General features: G+C 35.2%; 1 protein-coding gene across 1 annotated transcript in view; it reads left to right on the forward strand.

The window, feature by feature from the left end:
- The window catches only part of LOC120414035 (uncharacterized), a 352,822-nt gene extending 331,795 nt beyond the window's left edge, over nucleotides 1–21,027 (forward strand). Inside the window, exons 3-9 of the mRNA XM_039575057.2 lie at nucleotides 5,552–6,014; nucleotides 11,482–14,092; nucleotides 14,149–14,277; nucleotides 14,336–14,585; nucleotides 19,476–19,562; nucleotides 19,631–19,804; nucleotides 19,872–21,027. Of these exons, the coding sequence (XP_039430991.1) occupies nucleotides 5,552–6,014; nucleotides 11,482–14,092; nucleotides 14,149–14,277; nucleotides 14,336–14,585; nucleotides 19,476–19,562; nucleotides 19,631–19,804; nucleotides 19,872–20,020 (3,863 nt within the window). The 3' untranslated portion in view covers nucleotides 20,021–21,027. The remainder of the gene's footprint in view (nucleotides 1–5,551; nucleotides 6,015–11,481; nucleotides 14,093–14,148; nucleotides 14,278–14,335; nucleotides 14,586–19,475; nucleotides 19,563–19,630; nucleotides 19,805–19,871) is intronic.
- The last annotated feature ends 2,425 nt before the right edge of the window (nucleotides 21,028–23,452 follow it).

Genomic DNA, 23,452 nt, shown 5'->3' on the forward strand with positions numbered 1-23,452 from the left:
TCCATTTTTATTCCAGTTATGAGATTGAACCTTTCAGCGAAAGCTCCCTGGCCCAAAAAGTAAAAAAATAAACAGGAAAACGAGGAAGAACGCGCGCGCTACCATGGAAGTCGTCGTCCCAAGTCGTTGAACTCGTGGACGAGCAAAAATAAAAAAGTTCCCAAAACTACCAAGAAGAGTGGGGAAGATATTATGGATTAAAGTTGCGAAACTGGTCGAAAGATTCAGGTTTGGAGGGGAGGGGGAAGGGAGAGCAACGCGACACACTTGGCAGAAATTTAAAAACAAAAAATAAATTAAATATATAATCAAATGGTAAGCGTGGAGCTGCGTGGATTCGGGATTTTGGAGAAGAAGGTTGGGGGACACAGTTGGAGGACGACCTGGAAGAACTGGCTTATTTACGATATTGGCCAAGGAGAAGGTTGACTTTTTTCCTTCGTTTTGTCACTTTACCCAACCACGAAGTTATGGGTGAATGTTATTCAGAACAAAGTTCCTCAACCGGCAAAGTGGCTTATTAGGAACTTTTTATAGCAAATTCATTGCAAAAATCGTAAATTTTTATTCGTAAACATTTCCCTTCGCCGCCAAAAATTACCCATAAAACGCGCTCGCAAAACCGATTGAAGCCTAGTCAAGCCCCCATTCTATGCTCACCTTAAAGTGATATTACCATTTTAATAACCAGCACACCTAAATTTAGAGCGTGCGGAGGTCGTAAACTTGGCCAAAGCTTCGATAAACACATGTCCGTTGATTTTACGATTCGCAAAGTGATCGTCTTCACGAACCAACGGCTGCGCCTTTCTTCCTTATCGTCTCACCTTAATTTATTTGGAGCAAATGTTAATTTTCCCATCGCAATTGAGTTGAGTTGAGTTGAGTTGAGTTGAGTTGAGTTGAGTTGAGTTGAGTTGAGTTGAGTTGAGTTGAGTTGAGTTGAGTTGAGTTGAGTTGAGTTGAGTTGAGTTGAGTTGAGTTTGATAGGGTTTTGTAGAGTTTGATAGAGTTATGTAGAATTGTGTGTAGTTTTGTTGAGTAAGGTAGGGTAGAGTAGAATTGTGTAGAGAAGAGTAGAGATGTTCTACACATGTGTAGAGTTGTGTAGACTTGTGTAGAGTTGTGTATAAAAGAAGTGAAAAATAAATTTGAAGCATCGATAAAGCTCTTTCAATTTCCTCCCACTCCCTCCTACCTCCCCTTTTGATTGCAACCAATCGCGAAAGTTAAAAGATTATCAAAATTCCCAGAATGACTCCGCAAAAAATAAAACCCGCCAAAATCAACTGTGAAGAAGCCTAGATTAAACGATGATGTCCGGAACGTGCGCGTTCAGCCCGAAGAAGTAGTTATCAAGCAGCGTTTATTGATTTTATCCCCCCTCTCCCTTCTTTTTTCGGGTTTTCGGGATCGCCGTAATTGATCAAAGCGTGGCGCGATCAGAAGTGATCTAGATTCTGAGAACCTTTTTTTTTTTGGAAGTCGAAGAATGTTCTCGCGGGTGGCATCTTTGAAAATTCTTTTAGAAAGAAGTTCTTGTGCAGATCTTCATCAGCGAGATTCAAGTGCGGTGTCCACTTGGAGATCATTTCTCAACGCAGTTCAACGACGGTACGCTCGCGCTAGTTGTTTGCTCTCTTAGTAAACGTTTGTCTCAATTGATTGTTGTGTGTACTCTCGGAAGGGAGGGTAATTGATTTGTGGCAGAAACATCAATTTAGTGCTGAGTGGTGAGGATCGGTGCTTAAGCGGAATGGATCGGTTGAAGAGGATGATGGTGTGTTGGAAGAGGGTTCTCGTTAGGAGAGTTTGAACTAGTGACGAGGTCTGCTGATCTTCACAGGTATACCTATAGTGATAGATTGTTGATGAATGCAAGTGAACGAAATATCTTGAGATATTGTGGATTTTTGTCTTACTTTTGTCAAAATTTAGTCTAAGCTTAAAATTTTAAATACTTTGTTGGTATGATTTGTCTCAAATAATCTAGTTTTTATGAACAACTTTTACTTATTCCATTTTTTTACTTTTGTCAATTTCGGTGTGTGCAAAAAAGGTTGATTTTTTCAAAAGTTTTAGCTCTACCGAAGAAGGCAACAATCACCAAAAGATGGATTAAGTTTCGTTTATTTGTATAGATAATCTTACTTATCCATATTTATGATTTAAAGTTTGAAATACAGTTAATCACCTCACGTTCAGAGTTATGGTCATTTTTTTAAGGATGGTCGTTCATGGTCTAGACTATGGTGGCCACACGAGTCGAGAAAATTTTTGGAATTTGCCAAAATCCGCTCAAAAAACAGGAAAAAGTCGAGAAATTGTAATTTTTTGTCAAAGAGTCAGGAAAAGTCTGGAATTCCAAGCATACTTGTTTGTAAATTAATGTCTATCGTTTGAATAATTTTGTAATATTTTGTACACTTTTCATCCAGTTACACTCGATTCGTTTTGAACACTTAACAACAAATTTAAGATTCCTTCCACAATTTTAATCTATTAATTTTGGATTTGATGATTTGAATGTTAGAAAATAGTAATTTACTTTTCTTTACATTCTTACTACAAAAAGATTGAAATAACGTAGTTAATTTTTTAATAAACAATAACATTTTTTTACATTTTGACCTCAATGCTCAGATTCAAATTTGGCCCGCCATTCTAAAAGTTTTGGGCACTCTAGCTCTTAAACTAATTTATGAATTTGGGTTAAAAAATATAAATAAAGATTAATTTTCATTTATCGGAAAAATTTGTCTAGCAAATGATAAACAAATGTTTCTCGTGTTCAATGAAAAATAATTGAACAACTTTTTTTGCTTTTTGAAAATATCAAAAAATATTGAAAATGTATACATCTGGAACAACATTTGAAAAGGGCGCATAAGCATTTTGACAGCTGCAGCTATTTTTAAAATTCCGAAAACAGTAGATTGTATTTTTATATTAAATATGAAACACACAAAATTAAATAATAAACATGAATTTCAAATTAACCAAATTTCAAAAGGAAACCTGATAATAAATGCGAATAAAGCTGTGCTCAGGCGTCTTAAAAAAAATAATGATAAGATTTTAATTTAGTATTTGTTTTACTTTTTGAAGCCAAAGAACAATTAGTATTTGAAAAAACAACTGTAGAAGTAACACAACGTTAATTTCTAAGATTTAATGTCAAATATTTAACAGTTTTTTTTGCAGATCTTATAAGGCCGATGTAAATATTATACAAAGTTGTTGTCCCTCGGTTCTAGCCGGGGTCGAGGGGGGGGAGGGCAAAAAAATAAAAAATATAAATATTGAAATAACAAGCCATAGTTTCAACATTTGCATGGAAAAAGTGTTTTAAAATGCATTTTATACTAGTTCAGTTGTTTTGCAATCATTAGTTTTCAAAAAATGTAAGATTTGACGAAACAAAAATTTTTGTGAAAAAAAAAAACATTTTGCGATAGTTTACATTGCAAATTTTCAAAAATTCTAAAGATGTTTAAATCAACCCAAACATGCTAAAAATGTTTCTAAACGCAGGGGAATGCAATTTAAATTGATTTCAGCTGATTGCAGTTCGATTTCCATTAAAATTTTGAAATTTTTTGAAAAAATAATATTTTTGTCCCCTGATTTTTCGGGCCAATTTTGAAGGGGGAGACAAAAACTTTAAGTAAAATTTGTACCAGCCTAATGTTGCTTCAAATAATAAATTTTATACAACTTTTTTTAAACTTATTTTATTGTTTTCAATATTTTGAAGCATAATACTATTTGCAATCATATTGATAGGGTATGTTTTTTTTCTCCTTTGATAATAAGTATAGGTTATCAAATATTTTGTCTTTAGCTTTTTCTAACCCCTTTTTTCTTTCCTTACCAAAAATGAAGGATAAAATCTTTAGCTCATTTAATAAATTGTACATCTTTTATACGTTAAAACGATGATAAGCTATGTTTTCTCTCTGAATCGCAATTAAAAGGCATTTTTCGAAATATTTATACAAATAAATTTTGTTGAGTTTCAATTTTTACCAAAATTCCAAAATGACAAAAAAGTCGAGAATTCAAAAATTAGATTTGAGTGGTCACCATGGAAGAATTGTTGGATTTAATTGGAAATGAAAAAGGATGTCGAAGGTCACAGGCTTTCCCCTTTTGTTAGGTTTTTTTTCTCATAGTATCTAAATTGTTTGAACCGAATTATCACTCTTGATGAAAATTTGTGAGGATGTTGAGGTCGAGAAATGTTGTTAAATGTGCGAATATTGTTTGATAACAATGAGAAATAATTGTAATGTTAATATGAATATTAAAAGCTGTGAATATATGTTTTTATTATTTATTGACATGAATATTTGAAGTTCAAGAGTTTAATTGGTTTGGAAAAAGATGTTTCGAACACAAAAAAATCTCACATTTCTTTTGCTTTCTGTGATAACTGACTTTTTAGTTTGTTTGCTTTCAAGATCACATACTTGAAAGTTCATGGGTTTAGTTCTGCTATAATTTGGGATTTAATGCAATTTTTTTTATTAAATTATATATATTTTTTATAAGGAGTTATGTTTATAACTCCAGCTGAGAACGGGATCGGACGGTAAAATCAACAGTTATAAATATATCTCAAATATTAAAAACTCTGTGATAATCGTAATAAGCAAACAAAAAACATAAAAGAAATTTTCTCAAAAAGGGCAAAACATTTAATTTGTCAGCTTCTTAAAGTGTTTTTAAGCACTAGAAATATTCCTTAAGTTTTAATATTGATTTAACATTGTTTTTATTGTAGATATTTCTTTCATGTTCATTGGAATGTGATTTTGTTCAATAAAAGTGAATCAAAAGTTCGTATCTTTTAATTTTTTTTCTCGGTTATTTAGCTAGTTTTGCCACAGTTAAATTTTATATTTCAACCCAATTTTGAAGATCAAAAACCGTTTACCAGCACCGAAACCCCCGTCTGTCAACGCCAAAATGACTCATCAAAGTGTCGACCACAAGCGCCGCCGGGACTTGACGACGCTATTGACCAAATGGAATTCAATAAGCCACGCGAATCGCGCGCCAAGTACCAATCTCCCGGAGATCTAGTTTGATCATTTTTCTTGGCGAGTTTTCGCGAGCGCGTGGGACCTTCTACGTGCGATACGTGGCTTGCATGTGCGACAGCCACCATCGAAATATTGAGTCATGCATGAGAAATTTATTGTTCAACTTTGTGGACGTCAACGTTGATTTAACCCTCGAATAAAACTCTTTGGAAATTGCAAAAATACCTTAAAAAACACTGTTGTCTGTTGAGGGTTAACGGTGTTGATTTACCCGGCGTAATTGAAACCCATCACCTCGTTGATCTTTCGGGGACGACAGAGGAGGGAGGGGAGCTGCGATGATTAATCTCCCACGAACAAAATCGTGAATCGAATCCTTTGTCGTGCAGGGGAAGCTGAAATCTCGACTTCTTCAAGCTTCAAGACGCCAACAAATTAATATTAATTGAACGCCATATTTCACGTGTCGTCTTACCTTCTTTTCCTTCTTCTTTTCTTTACAGAATCAGCCAATTCTTCCCAAGCAGCAGCAGCAGCAGCAGTAACTAGTGCCACCTCCACCAACGGTAGCAGCTCAACCGACGACGTCGATCTGACCAAAATCAACGCCGCCGCGGAAGTCGGCACCACCGATCTGGCCACAAACACGACCACCACCTCAGCGACCAGCATGGACCAAATGAACAATGTGGTGACAACGACGACGACTGTGACCGCGATTGCCAGCACCGTGCACCAGCCGACGTCGACGACCACGAAGATCGTCAGCTACGGCCATCAAATTCAGCAGCAGCAGCAGCACAGTCAGAAGGCACTGCTGCCACCGGTGCCACCGGCCTTCTCCCGGCTGCCACCGGACGGGCATGAGTTCCCGCCCAACTTTAGCGAACCGGCGGCCAACGGGATGATCTCGACGGTGGCGGCGGTCATCAACGGGGGAACGCCCAAGGGGGATAAACATTCCAGGTGGGTTTTAAATAAGCGTTGTATTGATAAAAGTTGTTATCAAAACTTTAAAATCTTTTAATTAAAATTATTTTCCTAGTTTTTTTTAAAGTTAAAGAGTTTTTTTTTAATATTTTTTATTTGGCTCAAACTTTGTGAGGGCCTTCTCAATGACTATTGAAGCCATTTTGTGGCATAGGTTCACCCATACAATTTTGACAGCTGTCCATACAAAGTAAATTTTTGAAATTTGTATCTTTTAAAAGAATTTTCTGATCGATTTGGTGTCTTCGGCAAAGTTGTATACAGAAATAATAGATACAATGATATTTTTTTGCCGGTTTTAAAATTAACGGGTTTTTTTTACAAAAAACCAACTTGAAAAACCCGTCTTTTTTAACCTTTGTAATTTTTGAATTTGTTTTAGATGACAAAATTCCTAAAAAATTTTGTCATAGAGAAGTACGGACAAATAATGGTCCAAATTTCAATGCTGAAAAATCAAACCTTCGTGAAATGTTATGACCCCTTTAATTTTTTGTTTTTAATTTGGAATTTTCAAAAAAAAATTAGTCGTGAATTTTATTATTCAGATTAAGAATTTTCAGATGTTTTTCAATCGAGTAGCTGTTTTAAATATTTCATTTTTTTGCTTCGAAATTTAGAGAATAAAGTTTGTTTTGATTAGTTTTTTTTTTTGCGTCGAATGGCATAAAATTTCAATAGTATCTTTTGTAGCCTTAGCTTTTGTATAGTCTTAACTAAACTTTTTTTTGTTTGAAAAATCAATATCAGGCAATTTTTTTAACGGAATTTATCTGCGTTTGTTGGGTTTAACTTAACTATCGTAGCAAACAAAATAAATCAAATGATATTTGACTCAGCTGAAGATTAAAGACTTATATATTTTTTTAATCCCGGGCAGACGGTAATAACAAAATTCATGCCATTTCAATAACAAATACTGTTAAAATAACAGAAAATGTTATGGAATCTTCTTGAAAAATCCATTTTTGCATAAGGGTTTAATAACAGTTTATGTTATCATAACAAAATTTGTTATTGGTCTGATTTTGGTTGAAAGCCAAAACAACTTGGGAATAACATTTTTTGTTATGGAAGAATAACTCCAACTGTTATTGGGATGATCGGATTAGTTGTTAAAATAACAAAAAATAATAACAAAGATTTGTTCGAAGAATAACTAAAAATGTTATTAGTATGTTATTACAATAACAATCCAATAACAAAAAAATCATAACGGCGAATAACAAATCTTGTTATAAATAACATAAAATGTTATTGGCCTAGTATTTTAAAATATCAAAAAATGTTATTCCCACGTTATTTCCGTCTGCTCGGGATTTGAATAAAAGGTGTAGAAAATTAACATCATGCAATTGAATAATTATCTTCAACTTTGAAATAAAATACATAAACTTTGTATTTGTTTGAACATTAATTCTCAGGTTAGGGGAACCTCCTATCTTTAACAAGTTAAGGATTTGATCATATTTTTATCAAATTTTCGATAATCTTATCGCCGAGATTGGACGATAACTTATTTTAAAATCTTCTTAAACGGTTATATCAATTTTTTCAAATATTACATATTTGGCATGCTTTTTCACCTTTTTTTAAAGATGTTTGGAAAATACTAAAATTTCACAACATACCGTATTTTTTTTGGAAAGATCTCAAATTTTCAAAATTTGTATTAGGGTAATTCTCTACCAACTCACACGAAATCGGGAAAAGTTGCCCCGACCCCTCTTCGATTTGCGTGAAACTTTGTCCTAAGGGGTAACTTTTGTCCCTGATCACGAATCCGAGGTCCGTTTTTTGATATCTCGTGACGGAGGGGCGGTACGACCCCTTCCATTTTTGAACATGCGAAAAAAGAGGTGTTTTTCAATAATTTTCAGCCTGAAACGGTGATGAGATAGAAATTTGGTGTCAAAGGGACTTTTATGTAAAATTAGACGCCCGATTTGATGGCGTACTCAGAATTCTGAAAAAACGTATTTTTCATCGAAAAAAACACTAAAAAAGTTTTAAAAATTCTCCCATTTTCCGTTACTCGACTGTAAAAATTTTTGGAACATGTCATTTTATGGGAAATTTAATGTACTTTTCGAATCTACATTGTCCCAGAAGGGTCATTTTTTCATTTAGAACAAAAATTTTCATTTTAAAATTTCGTGTTTTTTCTAACTTTGCAGGGTTATTTTTTAGAGTGTAACAATGTTCTACAAAGTTGTAGAGCAGACAATTACAAAAATTTTGATATAAAGACATAAGGGGTTTGCTTATAGTTACTTTTTGCGTTTCTCTTTGTTTCGTCGTCCGTGTCTGTCGCGGGTGACCATGAACGGCCATGATCGATGACGACCAACTTTTTCAAAACTTTTTTTCGTAAAATCGCGATAACTCGTGATGTTTATGAGCAAACCCCTTATGTCTATATATCAAAATTTTTGTAATTGTCTGCTCTACAACTTTGTAGAACATTATTACACTCTAAAAAATAACCCTGCAAAGTTAGAAAAAACACGAATTTTTAAAATGAAAAATTTTGTTCTAAATGAAAAAATGACCCTTCTGGGTCAATGTAGATTCGAAAAGTACATTAAATTTCCCATAAAATGACATGTTCCAAAAAATTTTACAGTTGAGTAACGGAAAATGGGAGCATTTTTTAAACTTTTTTGGTGTTTTTTTCGATGAAAAATACGTTTTTTCGGAATTCTGAGTACGCCATCAAATCGGGCGTCTAATTTTACATAAAAGTCCCTGTGACACCAAATTTCTATCTCATCACCGTTTCAGGCTGCAAATTATTGAAAAACACCTCTTTTTTCGCATGTTCAAAAATGGAAGGGGTCGTACCGCCCCTCCGTCACGAGATATCAAAAAACGGACCTCGGATTCGTGATCAGGGACAAAAGTTACCCCTTAGGACAAAGTTTCACGCAAATCGAAGAGGGGTCGGGGCAACTGCTGTGTGAGTTGGCGGAGAATTACCCATTATGGATACCAAACGAAGCAAAATTTGGTATGCTTTTTCACGTTTTTAGATACTTTTGTAAAATACAAAAATACCGTTTTTTTTAAATGCTCAAATTTTTAAAATCAACATTATGGGTATCAAACGAAGCGAAATTAGGTATGATTTTTCACTATTTTAGAGATTTTAGTAAAATACATAAATTTTCACAAAATATCGTATTTTTTGAAAATACTCAAATTTTCAAAATGTGCAATATGTGTATCAAACGAAGCGAAATTTGGTATGCTTTTTAAATTTTTAGAAAATACCAAAATTTTCACAAAAAACCGTATTTTTTTTGAAAATACTCAAATTAAATCTATTTTTTTTGCAATATGTGTATTAAACGAAGCGAAATTTGGTATGCTTTTTACTGTTTTAGAGATTTTTGGAAAATGCTAAAATTTCTCACAAAATACTGTATTTTTTTGAAAATACTTAAATTTTCAAAATATGCAATGTGGGTATCAAACGAAGCGGTATTTGGTATGCTTTGTCACATTTTAGAGATTTTTGAAAAATACTTAAATTTTTCACATAGTACCGATTTTTTTTGGAAATACTAAAATTTCATAAATTTGCAATATGGGTATCACACGAAGAGAAATTTGGTATGCTTTTTCAATTTTTTAGAGTTTTTTAGGAACAAACAATTTTTTTTACAAAATACCGTATTTTTTTAAAATTTCCTCAAATTTTCAATATTTGCATTATGGGTATCTAACGAAGCGAAATTTGTACGCCTTTTCACTTTATTAGAGATTTTTCAAAAAAAAAAATAATTTTGACAAAGTACCGTGTATTTCGAAAATACTAAAATTTTCAAAATAATTAATATGGGTATCAAACGAAGTGAAATTTGAATTATTCATTCAAGTTTTGTGTGCTTCACATATTTTTTTTTCTTTGTTTGATACTTTGTTTAAAACTAAAGTACCTTAAAAAAATATTTTTAGTGAAAATTTTAGTGATTTAAAAAAAAATAAACTGAAAATACATTTAAATCATTGCTTGCTTTGCGAATTTTGAAAATCCGAGAAATTCCGAAAAATGCGGTATTTTGTGAAAATTTTAGTATTTCCACAAGAAAAAAACTGTTTTAAAAAATGCATACCAAATTTCGCTTCATTACCCATTATCTAACAGAGCAATAATTATTTTTTATTTAAACTTAAAATAAATAATGGAGGTCAGCTCAAAAACATCAATAATGACATTTTTTCGATGTTTCGTCATTTGAATTTTGAATTTGAATTATCATTAACTGGGAATTAACGCCTGCTTTTTTATTATCTATATTCTTTTCTGTTCATTTTCAACTTTATATTGTTTTACTTTAAAACTTTACAGAAACCATCTCGGTTGGTTTCATATTCATCAACATTTTGTTTTCAAAAATCTTCAAAATTTAAATGAAAATAGAAGCTTTATCAACTGATTTTGCAAATATTTTGTTAAAATTGAAATATAGAAACCTAGGCTTGTAATTCGAATTTTTTATATTTTTTTTCATATAAAAAGTTTAATGAGAACAAGGGAAAACACATAAAATCTAGTTTGTTTTTTCAAACCATAGCATTATATTCATGAAACATTGTTTTCCTTACTTTTAAAAACTCTAGTAGATTTTTATCAAACCAAATTTTTAACGATTTTTTAAACTTGTTAATTCTACTCAACTGATACTGGAAAACAGTCATTAAGTAAAAACTTCTCTTAAAAAGAATCTGTCTGTGCTGAATTCAGATCATTAAACAGTTTAATTAAATCATATCGATGATGAACCAAACTGCTGAAATACTTAGATCATGTTTTGTTCAACATTTTTGGTGTTCTTGTTCAGCCATTCATTTCAGATTGTCTTTTTTTAATTTTAATTTTTATATTAGAACTTTAAATATGCTCAGAACTCATGAATTAATGAAAAAAAAAAATGTTATGAAATCATTGATTTAATGATTTATTAAGAACGACAATTTTATTTTTTTGTAGTTATTTTGTCACGATAAAATGAAATTTTAATTTATTAGAAATAGAACAAGCAAAATTTTGCAAAGCTGTTCCTTTTAAAAATTTCCGAGTCTGCTTTTAGCGAAAGACACCGCTTGTTCAATATTAAAACTAAAACACGATTTTTGCTTTTATACACCAAGAGAAGCATTCTCCTAAACGCACACCAACACAAAACTGTGTTCATTCGTTCGCTTAATCGGTTCATCCCATTGAGATGCATTTTTTTTTGGCAAATACTTGTGACTAGATTATCGAACCGTCGTGGTCGATACTATAAATACACTGATATGTCAATGATCTCGGGACTTGTTCTCAAAATCGAAACTTTTTATACGGGTGATTTATTTGAGAATGAACCTTTAGGATTAACGCATAACAATCTTCCTCAAAACTAACTCTTATATCACCTTTTCTGTCTCCAATCAGCTACGACGACATTCCGGACCTGCCCAAAACGCACCCACCGCCGGTACCGCGCAAGGTCTTCCGCCAGGATCTGGTCCTGAAGCAGTTCGACACCAACGGCAACCCAAACCCCACCACAGAACCAACCTTCAAGAAGCCCCCAATCTTCCCGGCGCGCTCCAACTCGCTGGTTCCGGAAAGCAACGGCAAGTCGGCCGCCTCCGCGATCGAAGATCGCCGCCGCTCCTTCGACATCCACGAGATCAACAAACCACCGTCGCGCGTCACGCTGGTCGGCTCAAACTGGCGCAAGGATGAAAAGTCCGAGCGGAGCGTGCGCGACAAGATCGCCATGTTCTCGAATGGGTCTGGCGGTGGGGGTGGAGGTAGTGAAGGAGGTGGTGGGGGTCCGGAAGGATCTCCGATCCTGCGGAAGTTTAGCAAAGATTTCACCAAGAGTTCGGAGAACTTGTTGGGAAGTGATGGTGGGTACCCGAAGAAGTCGTCGGTTGATCCGATCGAGACTTATGCGACGTTGAGGAAGAAGGCGCATAGCGTGGAGAATCTGGATGAGGTTGATCATAGCGGGGTTCAGAATGGGTCACATCACCACGGTGGGAAGTTTGGGCTGGAGAGTTCGAAGCCGGTGGTGTTGGGGAAGGCATTCAGCGTTGAGAACTTGAACCCGTCGAACGGGAGCAAGGTGAATGGGGAGGGGAAGATGGGTGATGGTGGGTTGTTTGGAAACGTGAAGAACTTGGCGAGAACGACGAGCTTTTCGGGGTATTCGAATGGGACTAGTTTGGCCACGATCACGAACACGGAGGAGCGGAGGAAGTCGTCGATCACGAGCCTGCTGGAGCAGCGTAAAAAGTCAATGTCCAAGCTGCGAGGGCTGGTGATCCCGGAGAAGGTGCCGGAGGCAGAGGTTCTTCCTGAGACGAAGATCATCGGGTTGCCGATCATCAAGAGTAAGGATTCGGAGAAGATCCTGTCGTCGTCGGCTTCGCCGAACGTACTTAAGTTGGATTACGCGCGGAAAACGGCCACGTTGCCAACTCCGGGCAAGTCCGCAAATGGAAGTTCCTTCCACCCAACGGTTGCGCCGAAGCCTTCAGAACTTGGAGGTACCTACAAGAGCATCTTCCGGAACCTGAAGGCGGAGAAGGCAGAGGAAGATCAAGCTGCGTTCCGCCGGCCGTTGAACCCGGTTCCACCGGCGAAACCGCCGCGAACCTCGCTGGTCTACCCGCCGCCTAAGGGACTTGATCAGCGTAGTATGACTACCGAGGACGAGAGTGGTGACGACAGCGATTCCGTGCTGAGTTCGAGGGTTTCCTCGCCTCCGGTCTCCCCTGTGGCGCCTTCGCCGCCGGAGAAGTACGTCCTCACGAGGACGCTGAGCTCGGAGACCAACACCTCGATCACGAGCTCGAACTCCACGTTGACTTCGAGTTCGGGATCGCAGGCGAGCTGCAGCTCGGTGGGAAGCACTCCGGCGATCGACATGAGTCGTCGCATTTCCAAGTCCTCGTCCAACGAGATGTCCATGAACCGGAAGAACGTGCTGGCGTCGGCCAAGAGTCGCAGCGGTCGCGGAGATCTGAAGATCGAGGACGCCGGCAAGATCAAGCGGTACGAGGATGGTGATAGTACCGATGGGTACGAAGAGGAGGAGCGTCGGAAGTCCAAGTCAAAGCCGCGCAACTCGTTGACGAACGGAAAGAGTGCCAACGGCTTCGAGGAGAAGGAACTGACCCACTACAAGGTGGTGGACTCGGTTGACAGTATTGTGGATAAGGTGATCAAGGTCGCTTCGTACGTGGAGGTCGTCTCCGACGTGGAGGAGAACGCCAGCGTTGACACCGAGGTGATCGTTCCTATGCAGAAGCCTGCCACCGCGGTGGAACCGCCGATCGTCAAGGAGAAGATCAACTCGGTCGCGATCGCCAACCAGAACAACTCCAACACCATGTCTGACCTCGCCAAGTGGGTTCGCCACGAGGCGGCCAAGGTCGAGCAGCCTGCCGGCGTTCGCGCCGAGCTCAAGAAGTACACTCGATCGGTCTCCGATCAAGTCGTCTCAAAATCGGAAGAGATCGCACCTACCAAGCGCGAGCTACGCTCCTCCGTTGACTCCAAGAAGCTGAACCTCGCCGAGATCCGCAAAAACTTCGAGGCCAAGTCCAACAACAGCACCGTGGTCCCATCCCCGGTCAAGATCACCCCGAAGGAACCCCCCGTAACCCCACTCCCCAAATCAACCCCGGTCCCGGTCGCCCCCACCACCACCAACAACCACGATCGCTTCTCGTCCTGGGACTCGCTCGCGTCCTCCTCGTCCGGAGTGTCCTCGCTGCAGACCAACAGCTTGCTCGGCAACACCACCGGCACCGGCGGATCCTCGCAAACCCTGCAAAGCAGCACCCCGTCCGACTACGGCAGCTTCTCGTCCCTCGGCAGCAGTCACAGCTTGATCACACCCCAGGATCTACAGCTGATCATCGAGGAGGCGGACCCGCCGCTCGCCACCCCCGAAGCCTTCGTGATCGTGCTGCAGCGGGAAACGCCCGAATCCAGCATCGGCATCACGCTGGCCGGCGGTTCCGACTACGAAGCGAAGGAGATCACGGTAAGATCGCGCCATCTGTAATTCTAACCTCACTCTAAACCAAACTCCTGTTACAGATCCACAAGATCCTGAGCAACTCGCCGGCGGAGAAGGATGGGCGCCTGCGGCGCGGTGACCGCATCCTGTCCATCAACGGACTCAGCATGCGTGGACTGACCCACCGGGAATCGCTGAGTGTACTTAAGGTAATCGCCACCCTAACCCCAAACTAACCCCCGAAACTAATCAAATTGGTTCTTCTAGACACCCCGCCCGGAGGTGGTGATGGTCATCACGCGCTCCAAGTCGCTCACGATCGATACCGGGGCGGTGGCGTTGCTGCAGCTGGCGAAAACGAAGCGGCCCTCGCTCGGGTCGTTGAGCTCGCTCGCCGAGAAGAACGAGATGATGGCGGATTACGGCAGTGGAGCGCAGGAGCGCAGCAAGATGATGAAGATTCAGCACAAGGCGTCCCGGTCGCTGGATTTGGATCTGGACATCGTGAGCAATGAGGGTGAGTTGACCGAATTGGGCCGGAATTATTGCAGTATTTGATTGGTCACCTATCGACCAAAAAGATGATTAACTCTGAATATTTGTTTTAAACATAGCGAAACAACTATTATTTGAAAAATTAGTAAAACCGGTTAATTTGACTTGCAGAAAAGTTAGAATGTGAAATAAACAATGTAACTGAGCCATATAACAATCTATCCTGCAACTGTTGAATGTGAGCAGGATAGACTGTTTACAAATCGGCTTTGGCCCATTTACATGGTTTAGCTTGATATTTGGAACGTTTAGTTTTTTTCATTGAACATCTCTCAAAATCAGGATTATAAAACGGATTGTGTAACGTTCCAGAAAAACAATTCCCATGTAGAATATCAAAATGCAGAAAATCACGCAGAATATTAAGCTGTAGATTGTCCGCTGTAAACTAATTTTGGTAGGGGCAGGGGGGGCAGAATGGGCCACCCTTGGTTTTAGGCTTTAGAATGGATTTAGACCAATTGTAAGGCAAGGGTCTTATAAAGGATGTCAAAAAACATCACCATACCGACAATGACGTTTGAATTCATTGTATTTTTCGAATTATGAGCAAAAATTTATTTTTTTTAGAAAAACCACGGAAATGTTGTTTATTTCGAGGTTTTTAAATAAGCTTACTGAAAAGTTGGATTTTTTGAAAAAGTTTGTTCAATGCTTATAATGTTACTAGATGTAACAACCAAAGTAAACAAACAACAACGGAACCTTAAAATTATTTAGAGGCTTGGTGGTGGATGTGTTAAATTAAAATCCACTTGGGGGCAGAATGGACCACCCTTTTCCTGCCTTATAAAAACAATCAAAAGTTAAAAAATTTGAGCTAAATGGATTATTTCACTCCTGGTAGCTTCACAAATCACGTTTAATGCAACAAAAGTTGATTTTTTAGTTGTTTCGACGCTTAGTTGTAAAAATAGTGTCTTTTTTCGACATATTTACACTATTTTCAAAAATCTTTGTTTTTTTAAGTTACTATTTTTATAAAAGTGATCAAATTTCATGGAAACTATAATGGAAAGGTCCCTCAAGTAATTTCTTATCACCCTTCAACGTTGTATTAGAAGAAATGGCTTGTTTTCTAAGGTGGCCCATTCTGCCCCGCACCCTGGAAAGTTAGTCGAAAAAACTTTTTTTTTAAAGTGGCTCAAAAATAGTTTTAAGTAAAAAAAATTCATCAACCAAGTATACAACATTGAAGGGAACATTCCAAAGCATAAGCCTACTACACTGGATTCATAAATTTTTATGTTTTTCTATGGTTTTTGGTGCATTTCCCTTAGGCGGTCCATTCTGCCCCCCCCCCCCCTCCCCTGCTCCTATTTGGTAATTAAAAAAAAATCACCAGACCTAAGTTACTGGTATTGATTTCGTGCAGCAATTTGCTGGCTTAGCAAATATTTTGGCAAAATTCTCCTTTGGAAACGTTTCTTCATATAAATATATTTTTATTTTTATGAGAACTGTGTAATGAGGCGAGGAGGAGGTCCGAAAAGTCCAAATTTTGCGTTACGTAATAAAAGTACGCTCCTTTTCCGTGTAAAATAATAACAATTTTGACATGTTCCTAAGAATTTCCAAACAAAATAAAATAAGTTTATGTCAAGAGTTTAACCAGCTAAACAAATTTATTTTTAATGTGCCTTAAAATGTGTATCAAAATAAATTTTATGAACATAAAAAATAGCTTTTTATCAGGGAATAACTTCTTGATTATTCATTAAAATTCCGAGAAGAATATAAAAGAACATTTTAAACTCTTTTTTACTGGAATACTAAATTATTGAAATTGGACCAGAAAAAGGTCATTTCAATTGATTTCAGCGAAAGTCCCACTCCCATTGTTGCTTAAAACGTTAAAACGTGCTTTTTAATTAAAAAGTTGTATCTATATCATATAAAAAAAATAATTTTAAGTTTGATTATTGTTACATGACTATTTTTTTCAAAATTTCCGAAATAATCCAACAATATGTTAAAAATGTGATTGTTTTTATATTGGTCATGTCAGTCACATAACCACCTGCACCTTCTTTGTTATTTTTTCTTTGGATAATTCAAGCAATCAATTTGGAAATACATAAACAGTTAGTCAAAATTCAAATTATTTACAGCCTTTTCCTCCATATACAAATATTTTTTTTAAATTTTAGTTGCCTGCTATAAAAAAAAAAAACAAAATTTGAATTTGTATTTTTACTATGAAATATCAAATATATTAAGACAACGAAATTACACTTCGATTTTTTGTTAACAAAAAAACATCAAAAAACTCCTGAACAAACCATTGCATATTTTTATGAATTATTTAACAATAAAAGACAATACGCAAAAAAGACAGTTTGGACACTTGTTCAATGCCAAAACAATTTATACTTTGAAAGTTTATACCACTCTTATCTTTTTAAAGGTCTGAAAATTCAGGAAGCAAACGTTTGTTTTTACCTGAATCATATTTGTGGAATGCGGGAAAAACTGTTAAGAACTACAATTATTTTTTCACATTTATTTTGAAAGACCAATTTGAAACTTAAAAAAATTATTTTGTTAAGCAAAAATAAGAATTAAGCTTCAACTAAAATACAATTATTCATCAATTGGAAGATTCAGAATCAAGGTTGTTAACGATAAAATTATCGAAATAACGATAACGATAATTCTATCGCTCTCATCGGGACGATAACGATGATATATGGTTATTGTTATTTCGATAATTCATTCGGCGCTAATCTTATCGAAAATATCGGACGATAACTTATTTTTAATTTATTTCTAAAATTTACTTAATTCAGCCATATCATGTTATTTTTGTAAAGCTATATTTTTTTGTTAATACCTAGTAAGTTTCAATACATAAACACTAAAAAATATCGTATATTTTCGAAAATACTCAGGTTTTTTTGCTAAAAAATATTTTTTTTTGCAAAATACGTTTTTATAAATACTCAAATTTTTATAATTCGCAATGTAAAAAGAAAGAAAATTGGTATGCATTTTTATTTTCAGAGTTTTTTTTTGTAAAATACTATAATTTTCCGAAAATACTAAAATTTTCATATTTTGCTTTATGGGTATCAAACGAAGCAAAAATTCATATGCCTTTTTACTTTTCTAGGCTTTTTTGTGAAAAAATCTAATTTTCATAAAATACTGTTTTTTTGAAAATACTCAAATTTTTAAATTCGCAATATGGGTTTCAAACGAACCCAAAATGGATATGCACTTTTCTTTATTAATGTTTTTGTTGTAAAATATTAAATTTTTCACAAAATACCGTATTTTTCCCAAAAAAAGCTCTAATTTTCTTATTTTGCAATATGGGTATCAAATGAAGCGAAATTTGATATGCATTTTCACCTTTTTAAAGACTTTTTTTAAGTAAAAAAAAACAAATTTTCACAAAAGACCGGTATTTTTTAAACTAAAATTTTCAAAATTTGCAATTTGCGAAACAGAAAATTTATATTAATTTTTCTTAATTCGCGTTTTTTTTTGTGTAAAATACTAAATTTCCACAAAATAGCCATTTTTTTCAAATTTACTCTAATATTAGAAATTATTATTATTTTTTTATAATTCGCAATACAAAAAAGAAAGAAAATTGGTATGCATTTTTATTTTCAGAGTTTTTTTTTGTAAAATACTATAATTTTCCGAAAATACTAAAATTTTCATATTCTGCTATATGGGTATCAAACGAAGCAAAATTTCATATGCATTTTCACTTTTTTAGGCTTTTTTGTGAAAAAAAAAACAAATTTTCACAAAATACTGTACTTTTTTTGAAAATACTCAAATTTTAAAATTCGCAATATGGGTTTCAAACGAACCCAAAATGGGTATGCACTTTTCTTTATTAATGTTTTTGTTGTAAAATATTAAATTTTTCACAAAATATCGTATTTTTCCCAAAAAAAAGCTCTAATTTTCTTATTTTGCAATATGGGTATCAAATGAAGCGAAATTTGATATGCATTTTCACCTTTTTCAAGACTTTTTTTTAAGTAAAAAAACAAATTTTCACAAAAGACCGGTAATTTTTAAACTAAAATTTTTAAAATTTGCAATTTGCGAACAGAAAATTTATATTAATTTTTCTTAATTCGCGTTTTTTTTTTGTAAAATACTAAATTTCTACAAAATAGCCTATTTTTTCAAATTTTCTCTAATGCCAATAATTTTCAATAAAGGTATCAAATGAAGCGAAAGGCATACGCATTTTTACATCTTAATTTTTTTAGTAAAACAAAACAAATTTTCAAAAAGGACCGTTTTTTTAAATAAAAAACCTGATATTTTCATGATTTGCAATATGTATCCATTATTCTTGATAATATTTTTTTTTTGTAAAATAGGGGAAATATACCATTTCTCTACCTATTTCTATTATCGGCCTTTCAGCATTTTAATCATGAATTACAGCTTTTATAAACTGTTTTTGAGTGTTCCAAAGTGAATTACAAATAGCTCAAATAAAAGTGAGCAAGCAACTCTCCATTCTTGATGTATTTAAAAATGTTGATTTAATAGCGGAAAACTGCAAAAGTGATGAGAATTGGTGAACGGTTTAGAGTGATTAAAATGGGTATATTCCGCCTACTTATTTTTTTTTCAAATTGCCGTATTTTTCGAAAATACTCGAATTTTCACAATCTTTTTTGGAATGTTTTTTTTTGCCTTAAAAAATTTTCAATTGGAAAATTAACAAACAGTTATTATTTTTCATTTATTTGATATCTGTTTTTTTTCATGAAGGTTTAATTATTTGAATTAGATTTATACATTTATAAAAGAGGAACGAAACATTCACTTTTTTCATTACATTATATTTATTTTTCTTTTTTCCCCTTTGCAGCGGAAAGTGTCTTCGACGGAACCGCCTCCGAAGATGGTCTTCTTTCGGCCGATGAGTCCAAATGTTCCTCCATCACTCCCGCAAGTGGTAATAATTCTCCTTAAAAAATCACATTTCACTCCTTATACTAAACAAACATTTGAACTTTCCCCCAGATGACCGCGTCTCCGCTTCGCCCCAACTCGCCGCAGCAGGCGTCGCCGCCATCGTCGGCGGCAGCCGGATGGTGGAAATCCTCAAGGACGGCGCCGGCCTCGGCTTCTCGATCGAGGGAGGCTTCGACTCGCCCGCCGGCAACAAGCCGCTGATGATCAAGAAGATCTTCATGGGTAACTTTGATGAAAATTTGGCTTCTGAGTTCGGAGATTTAATTTGTATTTTTTTGTTCGATTTCAGGTGGCGCCGCGGAAAAATCCGGCATGCTGCGGGCCGGCGAAGAAATTGTTGCCATTAATGACATTTCAATCGAGCGCATGACGCGGATACAGGTCTGGAACATGATGAAGAAGCTCCCGAACGGCAGCGTCCGGATTGCGTTGAAGTGATAACGTGTTTGGAAGGAGAGTGCGTGAGTGTGCGAGTGTGAATACTAAAGAGAGAGAGAATGAGCCGTACTTTTACATACTATAACCGAGAAAGAGAGAGAAATTATCAAATTTTATGAAAATAAAAACAAGAAAGTTCTAGTTCTAGTAAGCCAGAATGCAATTCGCGCCCCAAGCGATCTATTCAGCAGCAATATAATAATCAAATTATTATCTCTTTTCTTTATACAACCCAACTTTAAAAAGCAAAAAAAAGAAATTTAAAAAATACACAACCTAGCTGTAAGCAAATTGTTGTTTGTATATTTTATTAGTATTCGTGTATTTCGAAATTGTATACAAAAAAAGAGTTATTTATATTTTGGGAAAACGCTAACAAAACTCAAACGCCACTAAAGACAAGACAAGACAAAGCGAAACAAAACAAAAAAAACAGAACCAATCTAGACTGATCTGTACACGTGTAAATGAGGAAAATTATCGTTTGAGATGCAAATCGAATCGGAGAGTAACGTATCTGTGAATTATAGAAGAAAAAAACTTGAAGCAAGAAACAATCATGCGATAGGGTTAAATTTAGCCTAAACAAAAAACAACTAACTAAATCGAGGTGAGAACTCGGGTCACGCCGAACAAGCGTGGCGAAATGCTTCAATTCTTTTGCGCGATGGATTATAGTTTTTTCTTGCTGCTGAAACGCGGAAATCGCAGCCGGCAACGGCAGCAACAAAAACAATCAAATCGAGAAACCTTCTTGCCTAATTAGCGAATTGATTAAACTATGCCGATTAATTATTTTAACTACTTTTTTTTAATCGTATCGTGTATGTATCGTTAAACCGCAAAACTTTGCTAAAAGCGAATCGCTACTGGTCTTGCTTATTGTTTCTAATCCCCCTTTGCCCCTGATAAACAAAAAAGAATCAAACCTTTTAATAATATATTATTCGTGTAGATATTTATCGAACATAATGAAATCAGTTTAAATAAAAAGCAAAAAACATTTTTCAATAAACTCAAAATGTGTTTTAATGTCACGGTGAAAGAAATTTCCATCAAAACTGTTTCAAAATAAATAAATAGTGAGAAAAGGCATATTGGATGTAGAAAAGAAGAGTGTTATCCTGTTATACATGCAAAAATTCACCCATTTTCTTTTTTCAAAAATACAACTATAATTCAAAAAATTCTATTAAATTTCATTAAAAATTGCATTATTTTGCAAATCTAATCCGAGTTCTGCGATCACAAAATCACTTAAGAGCATTTTAGGTATTACATTTCAGTGACTAACAAGACAAGGATTTTTTTTCATGATTCACTTTATTTTGTGAAGTCTTTTCAAATTTATCTAGCATCGTTTGACATCCAATCTTTCAAAATACAGTTTTTTCAATAATTTGGCAATTTGACAAAAGAAAATTTAACTGAAGTGAAAATCCATTTCAATGTTTGCGTTTGATTGCCAACTTAAGTATTTTTAATAAACGACTTTATTTTGTGAACATTTGAGTATTTTAGTCAAATTTAAATGGTGTATTGCCATTTAAATAAAAAATTGCATTTTTTCAATTTATCATCACCGCCAACTTGGATTTAAAAAAATCTAAATCACTTTAGAGTAGTTAAGGGGTCATACTTAAGCTCAACATTAAAAGATAAGAGAGCGAACATTTTTTTTTGTGATTCGATTATCCGAAGTTTCGATTAGAATTTTTGCCAAGGCCTTCGGATAATCGAGTTTGAACTGTTATGCTCTTTTTTGTGAAAAATCCTTTGAAGTTCGAGTCTTTCGAAATGCAGGCTGTGAATTAGGAAATAATGCCTTTTTAAATTGTGATTTTTTTTTTCAAAAAACATGCTACTGTTTTGAGATTTGTTTTATACATATTATGAAAGTTTGACTATTTTTCAAAAAATAATGTAAAACATAATCCAATCATTAAAAAAATTCTAAAACTTAATTCGTCCAAATAATATTAAATTTCGAAAGCTTTTACTAACATTGTTTGTTTTAATATAATAAGTTTCTAAGCATAAATCTACAGTTTTTTTATTTTATTGTTGAGTGTTTTTGAATACCCCTAAATCAATAGTTTAAAAACCACCCAAAAAGCAAAAAAAAATGTTTTAAGAACTTAGGCCGCTGCAAATATTTTTCAAAGTATTATCGATATGAAAACCCATTCCAAATTCCTAACCTTTAGTCACCCATATTCTTTCTTTTTTTTTTAAATTTTGATTTAAAATTGAGTATGTTCTGAAAAATACATATTTTTTAAAGTTCAAAAGTTTGAGTTTGAGTAGTTTATAAAATACGGTGTTTTTCATTAATAATTGAGTTAAAATAACGGAAAACTTAAACTAGGGCAATTATGCCTATTTTAATCAAACACCTATCTTCGTCATATGGAGAGTTTGTTGCTCGATTAAAGCTCCAAAAATACTATTTTGGCCATAACTTTACCAGCAACAGCACCGCCTCGAGTAAGCACACAAATTTATGCCATTTACTGGCCAAAAATATCTTATTTAATGCACTTTTGATCAAAATTTATATTTTGCAAAACCATTTCTCATCACGTTGCGTGCACACACTGACACACACGCGAGCAGCTATCAACCGCTTAATGAATATCGCAAAAATCATCTTTTCACTATCGCTCAAGTTTACACAGCTATTTCGGGATAAAACTGCTTCCAACTACCGGGAACATGTTCTTTTGGCCATATTTTAGTCACTCACTTGTTAAGTAGTCCCGAAACATGTAATTAATTAGCAAGCGCCATAAATAAAAACAAACGCACTGAGTCACTTGACGTAAAGCCTATTCTAAACGAAGGCTGAAGAAAACCGAGCGAGAAGCGAAGGCAAATAAAGAACAAAGGATGGCCACCAACACCATCAGCAGCGCAGCCAGCGATGCCAGGAAACTTTCCCTATATAAATGCCACTTTTCGTGAGCGTTCGCTTAAAATTTCGACACAAATGGCAACAATAGGCAGACACAAAAAAGTGCTGGAAGAAAAAAGAGCTAAGCCGATATTAGAAAGGTGGGCGTGGCCAAGTGCATTCTCGTGTGATTAAAATACCCCTGGGAATTATTATTTTTTGAATGCTTGTAAAAGGAATAGAATAACTTTTGATAAAGATCAAATTAAACTGAAATGTTCACAAAAAGTTGTTCTTCTGGTTGGTGTACTTGGTTTCAGTAAACTTCAAGGAACACTCAAGATTATGCAGCATCTTTCAAACACGACCGCTTATTAGGCTTAAAATGGGTATATTATTTGAAATTTATTAAATAGTCACTTTACCTACCAACAGCATATTATGATTTTGTTTTAGGAAATAAGATAAAACACGTTTTTTTGTAATTTTGAGACTTCGTGAAAAAAAAAATATTTTCATTTCACACCTATATGGCGTTT

The sequence above is a fragment of the Culex pipiens genome, chromosome 2, assembly GCF_016801865.2.
Source record: "Culex pipiens pallens isolate TS chromosome 2, TS_CPP_V2, whole genome shotgun sequence".
In the NCBI taxonomy this organism is placed as follows: Eukaryota; Metazoa; Arthropoda; class Insecta; order Diptera; family Culicidae; genus Culex; species Culex pipiens.